At 38.7% G+C, this 16,126-nt stretch overlaps 1 protein-coding gene across 11 annotated transcripts in view; it reads left to right on the forward strand.

Moving 5' to 3' along the window:
* The window catches only part of Tenm2 (teneurin transmembrane protein 2), a 1,244,871-nt gene that overhangs the window by 610,505 nt on the left and 618,240 nt on the right, over nucleotides 1-16,126 (forward strand). The window contains exon 1 of one of the 11 annotated variants that reach the window (XM_058571819.1): nucleotides 3,405-3,500. The exons of the other annotated variants lie outside the window; for them this stretch is intronic. Coding sequence (XP_058427802.1) covers nucleotides 3,455-3,500 — 46 coding nt within the window. The 5' untranslated portion in view covers nucleotides 3,405-3,454. Of the gene's footprint in view, nucleotides 1-3,404; nucleotides 3,501-16,126 lie in introns of those variants that run through there. 11 annotated transcript variants of the gene reach the window in all.

Here is a 16,126-nt window from a genome sequence, read left to right on the forward strand (position 1 = left end):
GAAACACCCTCTCCTTCCTGGGAGCCCCAGGGTTCTCTTGAGAGGGAGAAGGAGGTGATGATACAATCTGGTGTAGTCCCTAGCAGGATCCTTAGGAACATCCCCAAAAGGGGTGACACTCCTACCCTGCATGTGCTCAACACATATAAAATAAAATAAAAGCAAAGAGAAGTGCCTTATGAATGGATGCTGCCATAGTGCAGAGATCCAGCCAGAGGGTTGGGGATCTGGAAATGAAACAGCAAGATCTTTAAGAGTTATGGGAGTGGTATGTGATAGTTACTGATAACTGAATGATTCAAAAGAAAGAAAGGAGCCCTGAGTGATACCAAGACGTTTGCATTTACATCCATGAGGGTGTTTGGAGAGAAAGCTTGTGGCAGGGCAGAGTCACACATTTGGTTGTAGCGCTTACAGAGTTTGAGGCATGTTGTCCAAGCAAAGAGAACCAGAGGGTAGCTGGAATCAGTGGAGCTTATGAAGAAGGTCAGAGGAGAGAGAAGTCTCTGTGGGTCATTTGGTTTGAGGTGACGAAATGTTGTTTGTTACCCATTGGAAAAAAAGAATTAAAAAGGGGTAGAGTGGATTTCCTGACAGTAGCCGTTAACATGTACAAAGCACTTGCTACATGCGTGCAGGAGTAAAACCTATAGCAACACAAGTTGCAGCTATTCCTCATGACAGCTGTGAGACAGGCAGAATGACATTCTAAGATGAGGAAACAGCCACATAGAGGTAAAAGAACTATGTCAAGGTCACCTTGCAAGCAGTTGGTGAAGCTGGGATTCAGTCGCATCTTGCCTGGTTCCAGAGACCAGGAATGTAGCTACTGTGCTGTATTCCACAGCAGAAGCATATGAATATAAAGCTGTCCTGCAGAGAAAGGAAGGGTGCTAAAGTCACATTCCAGTAAGAAATATTCACATGGTTTGGGCCACCATTGGCACCCAGAAAAATACCCCCCCCAGTTCAAGATATCTTGAGAATAAATTATAGGTGTCAAACTACAAATGATGTCCATTCAAGGTACCTCCTTCTCACTGAGAAAGTGATAAAAATAAGCAACAACACTGGTGGCCATTTATAGCTTTAAAAATATCTTTCTTTTTGTCTGGTCTTGATTTCCTTTTTATTTCTCATTGAGGATGTTTCACTGATCCAGTTCGATAAGCCCCAGGCCCCCTCCTCTGCTTTTATAGTACTGAAATGGTAGCATCCTCATAACTGGGTCTTTATTTTTATTGCCAGAAAATTCTTCAGGCCACTTATTCCCTTGTATAAAGTTAATTTTAACTATAGAGCCTGTTATCAATAATGTCTTAAAGGAAGCTGTTTCCAATATACTCTGTGAAACGTTTTGTAGAGAGTTCTACATTGACCAGGCACTGTGTCTCCCAGCTCTCTAGATCTTGCAACTTCCCTTCCAGTCTGCATCTGAGTATTCTCTGTTCCCTGCCCAGCTGCCTTCTGTTCAACCCTGGAGTGTTCTCTATTCTCTGAGTGGCCTTCATGATAAGCAAAGTTTCATCCAGAGCATATCGGGGCTCGTGAACTTCTTCCTTAGGGCCCAAGCACAAAAGATATCTTCCTATTGATAAACCATGGAAAGGGTGGCACTTGGAGTTTAATAGGATTAAGCACTCCCTCTTGGGATACAATGTTGCAATCAGGGTAGAGAGAGGGTGGACCAGCTCTCATTCCCTATCTGGTGGCTCTCCCAGAATGCCAAAATACAAGACTATGAAGGTCTATGCATATATTGTTCTATGTATATAACATGGCTGAAATAAAATGATCTAGTATTTGGGAGTGGGTTTTTGTTTTTTGGTTTTTTCAGTTTTTCCAAAATAATAATCGTTATAAGTAGGGCACAAAGAATTTCCTTTCTCATTTTAGAATTACAATTTTTTAAAGAAACGGTCCTTTAAAAGGTCGGCTGTCTCCTCTTCCTGCTGGCTCACTACTGGTTTAGCTCAGGTTAACATGGAAAGCAACAGTCATTTGTCACCAATAACTTCTACCAAATACTTGACCTTGGAATCAGCAATTTACATCCTTATAAAAGAGGTCACTTAGGGAATTTAACTGTGTAATCCCGGCCCCCATGTGGCAGGAGAGCAGCAGAAATGGAACAAAGCTGGCGAGACGGCATTTGAAACAATTTGAATTGGGAAATCATTTCTTTTGGACTTTGTTTTAAAAAATGGAACCTACTTTAAAATGCTACAGGAAGGCAGGAAGATGCAGTAAAAGTCAGGGGCAATGGTGACTCAAAAACTCTGTTCCAGGACTCCAGAAAGCAAGTCCGGTTGGCACATTTGGAGGGAACCCAGGAAGAATTTAGGTTTTCACTTTCCTAATAACCTCTTTCCCACCACCTTTCCTTCAAACATCATGCCTTCCCTTTTATTTGGCCATTATTACCAAAAAACTAATAGAAAGAAACACCTTTTAAACTTGAACCAGGAAGCATCGCTTTTGCAAGTACTAATATTTTGGTGTGGGCTTTTTTTTTTTTAAAGACAATTATCAAGACGAAGCATTTGTTTCTTCTTTTGTTTACCCGTGGCAGTTTGTCAGCAGTTATGATAAGTAGAGTTCCATCTGCCAGTAAAACTACATTGCAAATTGCCGTAGAAATTAGCAGCTTTCATTTTTGCCTACATAAATAAATATGCGAAATAAATTGCACATAAATGCATCCTAAAAAAAAAAAAAAAAATCACAGGTACAACCGCACAGTTCAATGCCAATCAGACAAAACCAGAGACACACTGCGATTATCTCAGTTTTCAAACCTGGAAGATACACGAATGTGTTTCTAAATGAGAGAGGCAGTGTATCAAGCTCGCTGAGATAAAAACAGAAGCTGCCAGACACTGCACTGTGGCTTTATTCTGAGGATCCTTTGCCTGAAACCCGTTCTATCTCTCCTCCGTGTTCTGTCGCTCCCTCTCCATCTCTCCCTCTCCCTCTCTCCCTCTCTCTCCACCTCTCCTCGCTGTCTTTCCCCCGCTCATTGTTCTCTCTCCTCTGCCTTTGATGCACATACGTTGTCACATTCCATCGACTCTCCTCTCCTCTCTGTTCTTACACTCAAGCCTGGCGGTGCTTTCGTCAGGGCAGCGGCAGCGTCTCCTGCGAGTTTAAGTCATGTGTGCAGCTCAGTTTGATCGAGCGTTCCTTTTCTGCCTTTTCACTCTTACAAAAGATTAAAAGGTGGCGTCACATTGCTCCCCTGTTCCTTCCCGCAGGAGGGACTTAAAAGGGACAACAAAAAACTAATCACTCTCAATAAGCATTTTTCTTGCTGGGGGGGTGGGGGGAAAGGAAGAAAGGAAAGGGAGAAAGAAAAAAAAAAAAACAGAAAGAAAAGAAAAGGGGGGAAAGAGGCGAGGGGGTGGACTTAGCGGTGTAATTTGAGACCGGTGGTGAGGATTGGAGCCAGCTAGAGATGCTGCCCGCTGCTAACAAGGGAAGGAAGCCTTCAGCTGAGGCAGGTAAGAGCGCCCATCGGAGGGTTTGACCGAGCGGCTTAGTTAAATCTCTGTTTTTACCGTTTTGTAATTGAGAAAGGCATCCGCAGCAGAAGCCGAATTTTCAGTCGGCTTCCTTTTGTTTAACATAGAAAGTACCTGTATTAATTTTGATGAATTAGAGCATGCAGCAAATTCAATTGAAAATAGATTTGTATAGTAAATGCGTTTATACTGAATGATTTCTCCTCCCTTTTATTTAAGGGGAGAGATGAGAAAGATGATTTTGATCCGAAGAGCAGTTTGCATTACGTTAAATTCTAAACAGCTAACGGAAGAAAAAAATAATAATCATCATCATCCAATTGATACTGCTTTTGAACTCCGGGACTTAAACCCTGGGAGACAGCTGGCATTTGAAATTTTTCTTCTAACTGAACTTCTGATGCGTTATAATAATTTTTCACCTGAGGTTTAAGCAAGGGTAGAGTTTATTTAAGTCGAGCTCTCGGGTCTGTTTGGCTTGGCTCTTGTGGGTGAGGCGCTTTTATATCTCCTTAACCTGGGTCAGGTGGATGTTTCATAAATGGAGATTAAGTGTTGTCCCAAATGAAATATGAAGTTTAAACATCAGGTTAAGGCATGTTTTAGAAATGGATCCAGTAAATAATTGGAATAACTGAATTATGACAGTTTGAAAGGGAGTTAACTCTGGAGGTGCTGTTGGCTAAATCTTTGTGGATTAGAAGCGGCTTAATAATGGAGGGGGCTAATTATCAGGCTGAAGTCGGAACTTTGCGTGAGGACCCTAAATCTAGAATGCATGTGGCCCTCCACTGTAGGTAGCTTTCAGGAAGATGTCCGTTTTGTGCCCTGTGAAGGGGAGTTGTGGATTATATTTGATAGCATTTCTCCTTTAAAGAGCATTGGGATGAAGCTTAAAAAGCTCACATCTATTTTAACACTGAACAAACACAAAATGTTATACACTCGAATCTCTCAGCACTGGATTTTTTGTTGCTGCTGTTGTTTTATTAAAGTTTTGGCTATTTGTTTTTAACCTCAGTCTTTGTGGATTTTGTGTTCCTTGCATCTGCTGCTAAAATTTATTGCTGGCGTGAATGAGTTGATATTTGAGAATGAAAAAATAAAACTCTAATTGGCTAACTTTCATATTTAAGGACAACCAGGATTTTACCTAGGGTGTTACCTGTCATGCTTCAATTCATTTTTACATGATATACTGAGGGGTGGGAAAGTCTTAATATTAAAAGTACAGAATTCTGCTAGAAGAATGCTTCTCGGGAATGAGATTCAGAAAGGTGACCGGTACCTCCCCAAGGTTTGATCCTAGAAAGAACAGCTCTACTCTGGAATTGTTGAGTTCAGCAAGCAGGCATTAGAGGATATTTTATATATTTGTTTGGTAATCAGATTTTTTTTTAGTTGCATTTCCAAACTGGACTTGCTCTGAGATACCTTGCTCCGGCATGTCTGATGTTTGCCAGACCATCCGATGGCATGTGGGCACAGCCCGTGAATCCAGTTTTATGAGGGAATCGGGAACTGCTGGATATGGAGGGGTGGGGACCAAGTGGACTCTGTGTCTAAGCACATGTCCTCATCCAGAGATAATCTCTGGAAGAAGTTCTGGAGAATACCCCAATACAGGTGCGGGGAAACTTAATTTTTCTTCATGGTTTAAAAAGCAGAGAAAGATGTGGACAAGGGTAAAAGAAATTGCCATAGAACATTTGATGTGGTCGTTTTGGTGGTAGTGTAGTGAATTTTAAGAATCACCTCACATGTAGTGTTTTATGTTTTTTTTGTTGTTTTTGTTTTGTTTTGTTTTAAACTTAAGGAACTTTGCAGAATCTTGAAGTAGCTTTTCTCAAATTCAGTCTTTTTCTACATGGCTTCCTTGCATGAGTCTTTTCTCTGACTTCAGCTGTACCTAACTATCAAGGGCTGTCATTCTGTGCTGATAATGATAATTATTTCTTAAGTGAGTGGTAAGTGTTGAGAAGACGGGCCAGGAGAAATATATTGTCTTTGTCACATATGCTTTTTACTTTTAGTTTTGCAAATTACTTCCTCAAGGTGAGGCAGCAATAAATTTTGAAGTTGTAGCGTGGCAATTTGCATCACTGAGCCACCATCCTTCTCCTAGAGAATGAAATAGAACTAAAGTAAGCAGAAATCATTGCATTGTAAACTGGATGGTGGTTCAGCAGTACTTTGTAGGTAGATGGTAATCAAAGCTATCCTCACTCAAACTACCTGATTCATATAAATAGCATTTTTCTGACTTTTCCAGTAGATGTTGCTGGAGAGCAAAGAAAAGATAATTTTTTTACAGGAAAAAAAAAAAAGAAAAGAAAGAAATGCTGTAGACTTACAAAAGGCAAGGAAAAGATCCTTCTCCCCAAACTCTGCTGATAGCATTTTGTATAATTTGCTAATTAATGAATTAGATTGAATCATTACCTTTTATTATGTTCTATAGGAAGCTATTAGAGCTTGAGTTAGATTTTAAAATTATGAGATTGTTCTCCTTAGTCCCTATATATAATGCCTGTTTGCTGTTTTCCGTTTTTAAAAAATCAAGTTAACTGCACATTACTATTCAGAGCATTTCATCCCTGAATGCTGAAACCCTTTAACATGCAAATATGATGTCAGAGGAAGAACTGAAATAGAATACCCTGAGAAGAGTAATGATCAAACGCATTATAAAAATATGCACCAGTTGCCAACATGTAATGAAATATTAAGAAATTAAAAGCATGCAACCTCTAAAGTAATAGAATTTCATTGCTCTGAGACTGTTTTCCCACTGAATATTAAGTGCTTAATAGATCTACCCGTAAAAAACAATCGAAAACCTACATGGTTTTTCACTGAAGTTCTTTCATTATATGATTTTGAAAAATTAGCCCAATAGGATTTTCCTCAGAATAGGAAATGTAATTAACATTGGATATTAAGTGCCAGATTTGCCAAAGCAAAATCCACAAGGCTTGATGGAGAAAACAGGAATGCAGAGAGCAAATAGAAGTGCTAGAAGCTGAGGAGACCCACGCTGGAACTACTCTGCTGGTAATCACTCTGATAAAATGACAAAGACGTCCCCAAGGAGCCCAGGATTCTAGTACCCAGACACGGACTGATGCAATTTCAGGCAACCAATGACCTCTATCTATGGGAATATTTATTTTTGGAAATGATCAATTAACTGATTTCAATTGTGAAACAAAGTGTGTGTGTGTGTGTGTGTGTGTGTATATATATATATATATATATATATTTTTTTTTTTTTTTCAATGTGAGGAGACTGTTAGGCGTTGCAAAATCACTTACAGAGAGTTCAGGGGTTCGACCTCTGTTGGAGAGCTTTGGGTTTTCCTTACCTTAGGCATACCTAGCTCTGTGCCCTGTGGATTTTTCTTTTGCATTGAAGCACTTCTATGTCAGTTTTTGTTCCTGAGGTGTGAAATACTCCATAGGATGTTTTGATTGAACACCTTTCTTTTCTTTTTTTCTATCTTCCCTTTTCTAAGATGAAAAAGCTTGTGTTTAGAAGGCATGAGTGTCAGCAACTTCTGTGTTATGATTAGTACTGTTAAGTCCACCCAGTTGTAAAGAGATTTCAGGTGATGATGATGATGATGATGATTTTACTCTGATTCAAATTGATTATTTGTGTTTGACACAGTGGTTTGTTCGTTTATGTGTGTGTGCCTTTAAAAAATAAAGCTTTACAATTTGGTGCGATAATTTATATTCAAGTTCTGTATTATTTGCTATTGGCTTCTAGGTCTCCTTCTTAAATTGGAACTCTCGAGAACAGACTATGCCCAAAGCACCGTGGGTTGAATGTGCCAATGGTACTACTAACACAGGAAGGTCTATCCTGTCTCACTGACAACCTTCTAAAGACAGGGATATCAAGAGAGCGCCTAATGCAATAAATGTGCAGGATCCTCCCTCCCTCCCTCATCAGAGCAGGGAAGAAAAGGTTGCTGCAGGTTGAGGGGATCATTTGAATTAGCAGTGGAAGATGAAAACCTGGAATGATCCTGGTCAAGCCTATTAGAGGGACACGTGGCAGGCAGTGCCCAAAACCAAGATTGATACTGGAACAATGGAAGGCCTGGAAATCAGTGTGTTTGATAGCTCCTGGAGAGGTGATCTGGCAGCTTGCAGATGAGTTGAGACCCAGATGAGAGTGGGATTGATTGGACTAGTGAGTTACTGCCATGCTAGGCAGTTACATTAAGAGATTCTGAAACACCTGTCTAGGGGGCACCTTTCTTCCCATTGAATTGCAGCCTTAAAGAGCTATTGAAACTATTAGGATGTGGTGCTACCTTTTAGGAATGTTGTTGAGAAAACAGTGAGAACGCTTAGTCTTGGAGCTAGAGGCCAGTGAATCAACTGTTGCATTAGCCTAGATGTAGGTAGTGAAGTTGAGAGAGATTACGAAGGGGAAGGAGAATGGCTAGAGAAGCACCTTTCTATTATAAAATTATTGCAATTTCTTCTCTGTACTGTAGATGTCATGGCCTCATTAGAGAGGGATTTTGTGTATATGCATTTGTTATCATGTTTTCTTGAGGAAAACCTTCCCCATTTGTTGAAGATGAGATCTGTAGTTCCGAAAATATGGTGTTCTATCTGGGCTATTTGGGCTTCAATTAGTGTTATGTTTATCTCTGTTCTGACATTGATTAAGATGGATTTTTATGATATTTGAGAGTTTTCATTTATCTGAAAAGGAATAGACTTTATTTATTGGAATTAATTGCCTTTCTGAATTTCTGGTGCTGTCAGTTACTTTCTCTAAACCTCGACTAGCTCACCTTGAACTCTTTGACTGACAAGCTCCACCATGGAGATGCGACTCAGAGTGTATAATGGAAATTCATATGTAAACGTATACGATGTTTCCTTGCATTCAAGACTCTTCACAATGAAGAGGAGAAAAAAATAATTATCAGTGCAATTAAAGAAGTGGAGTGTCACAATTTTTTATTTCTCACAAATGCAAGTTTTACCAGCCCGTTCACTTGGACAGGGTCACCACCATCACCTCAGAACCAAAATATAGAGGAGTGACTTTCCTTGTCCTTCAACCACTTTAATTTGATTTGTTCCATTTACTTTTCCAAGCTTTTCATCTTCCCACCATTTTAATACCATCAGAGATGGGGGGCTGCCCATGACATTCACACTTGACATTATGAAACACAAAAGACATCACTCATGCACTTGACTGCATTACAATGCAAGGAAAAAATAGATCCCAAAGGCTTAGAAATTATTGTCTCCTACCTTGAATGTAGGTGGAGTTTTTTGTTTTTTTTTTTTTTCCTGTTTCCTTCAGCCTGCCTTATTTGACTGTTTTGCTTCTGTGTATTCTCAGAGGGTTCTAAAAACCCTGGAAAAATCAGCACCGACAAATCTGTAACATACACATCCTTATATTCACCAGAGGTGTGTCCTTTAACCTAATGGTATTACCACTAGGTTTTATTTGCTTTGCTTCAACTACATTGTGATAAACATGCTGAAGTTGAGCTTTGCACCTGAGCTGCCTTTTCACTCTTGACTTTGGTCGGACAGTTGTGATCATACCTTTTCCTGCTCACAGATCTGCATTTATCCTACTTCTTCTATCATTACTTGACAGGCCAGAGATGTACTTAAGTCCACAGTAGCCTTCATTGTTTCGTGTGTGGTGTGGTGTGTGTGTGTGTGTGTGTGTGTGTGGTGTGTGTGTGTGTGTAAGGGCAAGTGGGAGGGGTTCTCTAAAAGTTAGTGTAAGTGCACCCAGACCATCCTTTCCTTACTATTATGTACCTTCTGTTCAAAGATGACTCCCCACCCCAAGTAAGACAACACTTGTGACCTGAACAAATAGATTATCAGATTGTGGCGGGTCGGTTCAGTAGTATTACATCATTCATCGAGATCATGTGTACTATAGGCTCTGTAAAACAACCAGCTCCACAGTATCCTGCAGGTTTAATATAGTTCTGCAGCCTTGTACTTGGGGAGGATTTCTGTAATTGGAGACAATCTGATAAGGAGAACTTTTAAAGCCATTGGGGGATGAAATACAAGTTTTTGAAAAATGTGACTCTACAGGCTTGAAGCTGAATGGATTACAAATTTCTCTTAACTGAACAGAATCCTAATTGCATATGGAGTGGAGTCCTGCTTATCCAGGGTTTGAATTTCTAGCATAGGGATTATTGAGATTTCTTACTGCCTTTCTGCCTTCACTCCAGCTACCTGATGTGAATCATTTCTCTAATCGGTGGCCCCTCCACTAACGATCTGGAAGAGCATATTTGAGCAGAAAAATCCAAACCTGTGGATTATTATTCAGGAGGTCTAATTAGGTAAAGAGTCTAGGTTTTCAAACTATTTGCTAAAATTGACTGGTTAAATTCCAACTTGGGGGCAGGGAGCTATCTGTCCAGTTACAAATGGTTTCCAATAGCTGTTGATGGGCTGTTATCTTACCAAGCTGTTTAAGGAACACAAAAATAACCAGAATTCTGGTTTCATTGTTCCCTTCCTCTCTCACCAGACCAACTACCATGTTTAATTAACTAGTTAACAATTGCTCCTAATAGGTCTTTTAAAAGGACATGTGGATCAAGCAAAAGTATCTTGTGGGGTAGATTAGGTTTCTGATTTGCATATTCCTCTGGTGTTAAATACACAAGTGGTTTGTTGGTGCTCATAGCCCAGTTAGTTTTTCTCCAACACTTGTCTGATCCCAATTCTATCACTGGCAGCATGCCAGGCAATCCTTGATAAATTATTTATTTTTAGGATTTGACTCACTGAAAGTTCTAGGCATGGAGACCTCTGTATCTATTAGATATATTCACAGAATCAGAATTGGGTTTTCTTTACTATTTGTTTACTTGTGACAGGGATATCTGCAAAATCTTATGGCTACGTGTAAGACTGTCTGATCTAAGAGTTTGCTCTTCTCTTACATCATCCCTAATAGACAAATGTAAATGTTAACAACTGGTAGTATTTCGAGGCACCTAATTAAAATTCACTAGATGTGTCTATTTCTAAATGTATAATGTAATGTAAGTGATAAAATATACGCTATATAATATAATTGACGTTGCAGGCTAAAGGGCACAAAGTGGTATTGTCTTCGTAGTACTTTAAAAATGCTCTTTTATCACTAGATTAAAAATTAGTCCATTAGAAAGAAAGTTATTTGAAGTTTTTAAATGTCCAGCTGTAGCTGATATGTAGTATTATGGCTAATAGTTTTCAATCCATGTTTTAAATGAAAAATTAGCCAGTAATATAGTTTATAGAGCTTACAATGTAGAACAGTTAGAAAAGTCATTGGCAAATTTAGTTAGAAGTGTTGTATGAAGAACATGCATTTGTATTTATGTGTACATTTACATGAATGTATATGAGATTATACACACATAATGCATGTAAAAAATATATGTATGTGCATGTATCAAGAGAGAAAGAAACTGAATGGGTATTTGCCTGGTAAGATATAGTAGGAGCATATTCCTGGTAAAATATTGTGCTTTTTTTCCAATTGACGTTATTAATTTTATATAATCTGATGCACTATGTGCTAGATGCCAGGAAGACCAAGGTGAACATGGCATAGATTGAATCAGGGGCCTCCTGCATGCTGGGCAAGTGCTTTACCATACTGGGCAAGTGCTCTACCACTGAACCACACCCCCAGCCCAAGGCATAACTCTTAAGGAATTAGAAGCTAGTTTAATGTTGAATTTTCTAACACAAATGAATAATTGGAAACATTGCAAGAGAGAAAAAGCAAGAACTACAAAGCCATTTGAGCCTCACAAGATACTTGTACAGTTTATGTGTTTGGCCTGGTCAGGAAGAGAGTCGAAAAAGAAATACAGACACTTAGGATTTGCGGGAGAAGATCCTCATATAAAATGATCTGCTTCCAACTAAAAATAAATCTGGCTTTATGAAAAAGCCAAGCTAGAGAGTCTGAATTCTCTTACCACCCGCCACGGATGCAGGTCACAAACCAAAGATAGGATCAGTTTGGCTGATATTCACTGTTCTCTGAGTCCTGTACATCACTCACCCAACTGAAGAGACAAGGGAAGGTCTTGTCAACGTGCTTAGCATTACTCGTGCTTTCAGTGGGGTTTGTTTGAATGTATGTTATCATGCATATTTTTCCAAAATGAAATGGGCTCACATAATTGAGATCCTTTTATTCTCAATCTGTTTGGTGTTTACAAGGTATTAGTCTTATATGTTCAGAATCACATACTGCATGTGATTTATACACACACACACATGTAGTCTCTAGAGGTCAGTAGAATATAAGAAATGGGCAGACACTCATGTCTAGATGAGACCCACAGATTCTGGAAACCATTTTCACATGGTAAAATGATGATAGTCGACTAATGAACATTAGAAGCTGAAATCATTAATCAGTGTTAACAGAAAAGTCATGTCATTCTTGTTCCTGAAATGAATCTAATCTATTTGTTTTAAGCAAATTTCAGATAAATGAACATTTACATGGCAAGAACCTTGATAGAAGCCCAAGCTATAATTACTTTATTATGGTTTATTCTAATAGCCTATGATTCTCCAGAACCATCTTTAAAGATTTTTTAAAATGGTACCACAACAAAAAAGGTAAATTGTTTTTAAACACTTGACTACTATATCCAAAGCACTGTTTCTATTTTAGCTGCCAGTTGAGTCCCCTTGACTTTTAGAAATGAATGATTTGGTGATTTATGTGTTGCAATTTTATTTGTTCTCATGAACTAAACGTCCCTGATGTTGCAAAATGTATGAGAAAACTGTGATTTATTTTATATATAAAGCTAAAATTGTTGACAGCCCAGCACATTGCTGCATTGTTGAGTATGCTTATCAAGTTTTTCTCTGGAAAATTCATACACAAAAGGTGTAGAAAAGGACGGCATGGAGCCATAAACTGTTTGACAGCGAAGGTGTCAGTGCCTCTCACAGACCATCCCATGCAAGAGAAATCAGTGCCATAGGGACTCAGATTTCATGTGAATCTAAGAATGAATCATTCTCTTTTAAGTTGAGGTTATATGCCTTGGCTTAGAACATAATATGTCTTATGTGTGTTAATATCACTCAGACTTAGAACTATCTATCAATAAGCTATTCCCATATTCATTTATTTATGCTTTTGTGGATTGCGTTCTTAGCTCAGCCTCCTCCAAGATCAATCCTGTATCAAGGGCTGCAAACATAATACCTACAGGGGACCAGTCAGAAATGCGGCAGTGGGAGGTGACGGGGACTCATGGAATAGGGAAGAGATACTGCAACTAATATACACACACCAAACCTATACTGCCCTAAGTAAAACAAGAGCTACTAAGCATATTTAGAGAGTGACTGTGTAGAGTATTTAAGAGAACTTTAGACCACAGTGGCTTCAGTCATCACCATGAGATTCCCAGAAGATATTCAATAAATATTGATGGAGCATTTACAATGTGTAATCTACTTACTTGGTTACCAATTATTAAATGAGGGAGATACCATTTGTATCCTGTCCTTGAGAAGTTTATATTGCAACAGGAAGTCTCCGCTGCATTATCTCCCCCATCTCTGGGCCCCTACATCTATCCTCCAAGACTTCTGCACTTTCTGTCCCAAGCCTGCCAACATCCTTAAGTCTTCACAACATCCATCACCCAGTCGTTGTGGATACCCATCTCTCTTGTCTCCTTGAACACTCTGGCTTCCTTCAGGCTAACTCCTGTTCCTCTTTGAGGTCTCAGTTTAAATGTCACTTTCTCCTAGAAGTTTCCTACGTCTCAAGGAGGGGCTCCTACGCTGTGACCCTGCAACAGTCCATTCACCATGTATGTTTTGGTTGTCCACTGTCTATGTGATCTGGGAAGCTCAGTGAGGACAGGGTCCGTGTGTGCCTGGCTTGAGCACTGCTGCTTCATTAAGCCCTGGTATAATGATGGCAGCCTTATGTTTATTCCATAATGCTTGAGTCAGTGTTGAAATATATAAGAAATCGCCATGCAGTGATAAAGTAATTAACAGGTACATCTCTTCATGTATATCCTGACATAGATCCAAATTCCCAAGTTCCAGAACAGACCCATCCTTCCAGTTGGAGGTGGGTGTGCACTTTTTAGTTGTTTTCTTTTTGGCCTTTGATCCTGTAACTTGTGATGGAAGATAGACTTGTTGGGGAGAGGGACCCTAAAGTTGGTTACTGCCTCTCTGCTGTAGAGATCCTTGTCAAAATATCAAAAGTTGGATGTTAAGTTTGCTTAAAGATACCAGGGACTCTGAGCACTGCAACCCTAAGTATGGAATAATTGGTTACTCAGTATGAGGAATTTGTAAGGCACTGATGATTCAGAAAGGATGATGCAAACTAAATGCACACAGATGTGTTTTCAGTTGGGTCTAGGGGACCAGGTCACTTTATGTGAGCGTCTTCTCTCCACCAAATCATATTTATCTGGCTTTTTATTTCCAATCCTCTTTCTTAAGTATTCCCATTTCTTTGTTTTTTTCCCCTTGTATTTGATAAAATCAACCTGTTTCTAGTTGCTTGTAATTTAATGAACCTATTAGGTCCCAATCTCCTTTTCAACACTGTGCAGCTTAAGTTTGCAACCTTATCACAAGGTTCCCCAGAGACTGCACCATCTTTCCAAGTTAATGGACACACTTAGGTGACTGAGTAGTTTCTGATGCATGTGATGGTTTTCTTAGCACCCATTCCACTTCTGTTTGTATTTATTTTTACTTTGAATTTGGCCATTTTAGTAAAGCCGTGCCCTTAAAGTAGAAAATTATTCTCATAGCTTGCAGAAATATGGTTAAGACGTGCTAGGGAGTGATATTGGCCAAATTATATTGTTGTGTTGTGTTCAGGAATGGATATGTAACAACAAATCTCATCAAAATGTACAACTATGATGCCCCAATAAAAAAAATGTGAAAAAAAAATTTAAAGGTTAAAAGAATGGACTTAAAATTAAAGTCTGGACATTTTTAATCTTTTATGATTTAGAATCAAATTAATTTCAGGTATTGCCATTTTTAAATGTGCAAGAGTTTGATGAGTTTTGTGAGAGGCATTAAGAATGTGGTGGGGAAAATATGCAGATATGATATCTTTATCTTATTATTGCTACTTTTAAGGACCTGCTTCTTTTATCATGGAACCCTGTGCTCTATTGTTTTTTTCTTGATGTTGTCTAAAGGAATATTTTATAAAAAGGATAGGGTGTGATAATATTCGTGTATTTATATGATTAGAGCAGCACTGGAATGATAAGACTTTGGAAGAACTGAAGCATCCCTGGCATAGCATGTAGGGAGGAGGGTGCTGCCACTTGTTCTGTGGGTGGGGGACACTTCCTGTCAATCATCAGGGAGTCTATTTTTTTTAATATTGCATTAGAGCAGGTAAAAAGAGGTTGCAGATTAACAATAAACAAATTATCTCCTTCATCTCTGGCAAAAACGTTAGAACTCACCAATCAAAACATTTTCCCAAAAATGCATTGTCTGTCTGTCTGTATTACATAAACAACCTCACAGCCACACTCAAAGTTATGTAGACAATAATATAATACAAATGTTATTTCAAATAAATAATTATTTTAAAGTATACTGTAAACATAAAAGGCTTGTCAGTTTGCCATTCCTCAGACAATATGCATGTTCAGTTATGTGAATTCACAATGATAATTTCTGTTTTAATTTTTCTTATGAACCCCTTTGTTCTATCTTTGATTCAAGGAGTATCATCTCAAACATCCATTTTTTTTTTTAAATTTGTTGTTGTTGGACCTTTCTAAGAATGTGTTCTATATGTGGTGCATGAGAATCAAACCCAGTGCCTCACACATGCTAGGCAAGTGCTCTACCCAAACCCCAGCCCCAGAACATACATTTCTGCTTTCCCTTCCCATTCCTTCATGAAAGAGGATTCTGTTAAATCCACTCTTCCATCTTATATGGAAATTCTTAACACCAATGATACTTCTTTATCTTTCTTCTTCAATAAAAAGTGTCTATAGGGGGGTAAAAGTGATTCTTTCAAAAAATGGAATATATTTGGCATGAACACAATATGTATCATTAGAAGTAAATTGTAACTGCCTTCTAATAAATCACAGTATCCTTCATTTCTAATACATTCTGGAATGAATAATAATCAATATCAGAGGAAAGAAAAAAATCACTTTAATTTAGTGAAATTATTTCACTTCACCAAAATATGGACAGTATTTTTAAGAAAATGACCTTTGACTTTTAGCTCAGGTGTATTTTGCAGTTTTGAAGGCGCTTGTGGATTTGTTAATATTAAATTGGTAATTGTTGAGCTCTGAGGGGGGTGCAGCAACTTCAGTCTGAGCTTATTACAGTGTAAAATATGGATTGCCTTTACCCTAATGGCCTCTGAATCCTATTACCATCCCATTAGAGAGTGTGGGATTTTAGTAATTCTGTTGTTGTTTCCACTGGGCAGTGAATATAATGGGGGAGGGCAGGGGTTAATGCGATTCATCTCTTTTAATACTTGTAACTCCAGGTCCCTTATCACTCACTGTGGT

Source organism: Marmota monax, unplaced genomic scaffold, assembly GCF_021218885.2.
Source record: "Marmota monax isolate L192 unplaced genomic scaffold, Marmota_monax_Labrador192_F-V1.1 WCK01_AAM20220418_F8-fsc00084, whole genome shotgun sequence".
NCBI lineage: Eukaryota > Metazoa > Chordata > Mammalia > Rodentia > Sciuridae > Marmota > Marmota monax.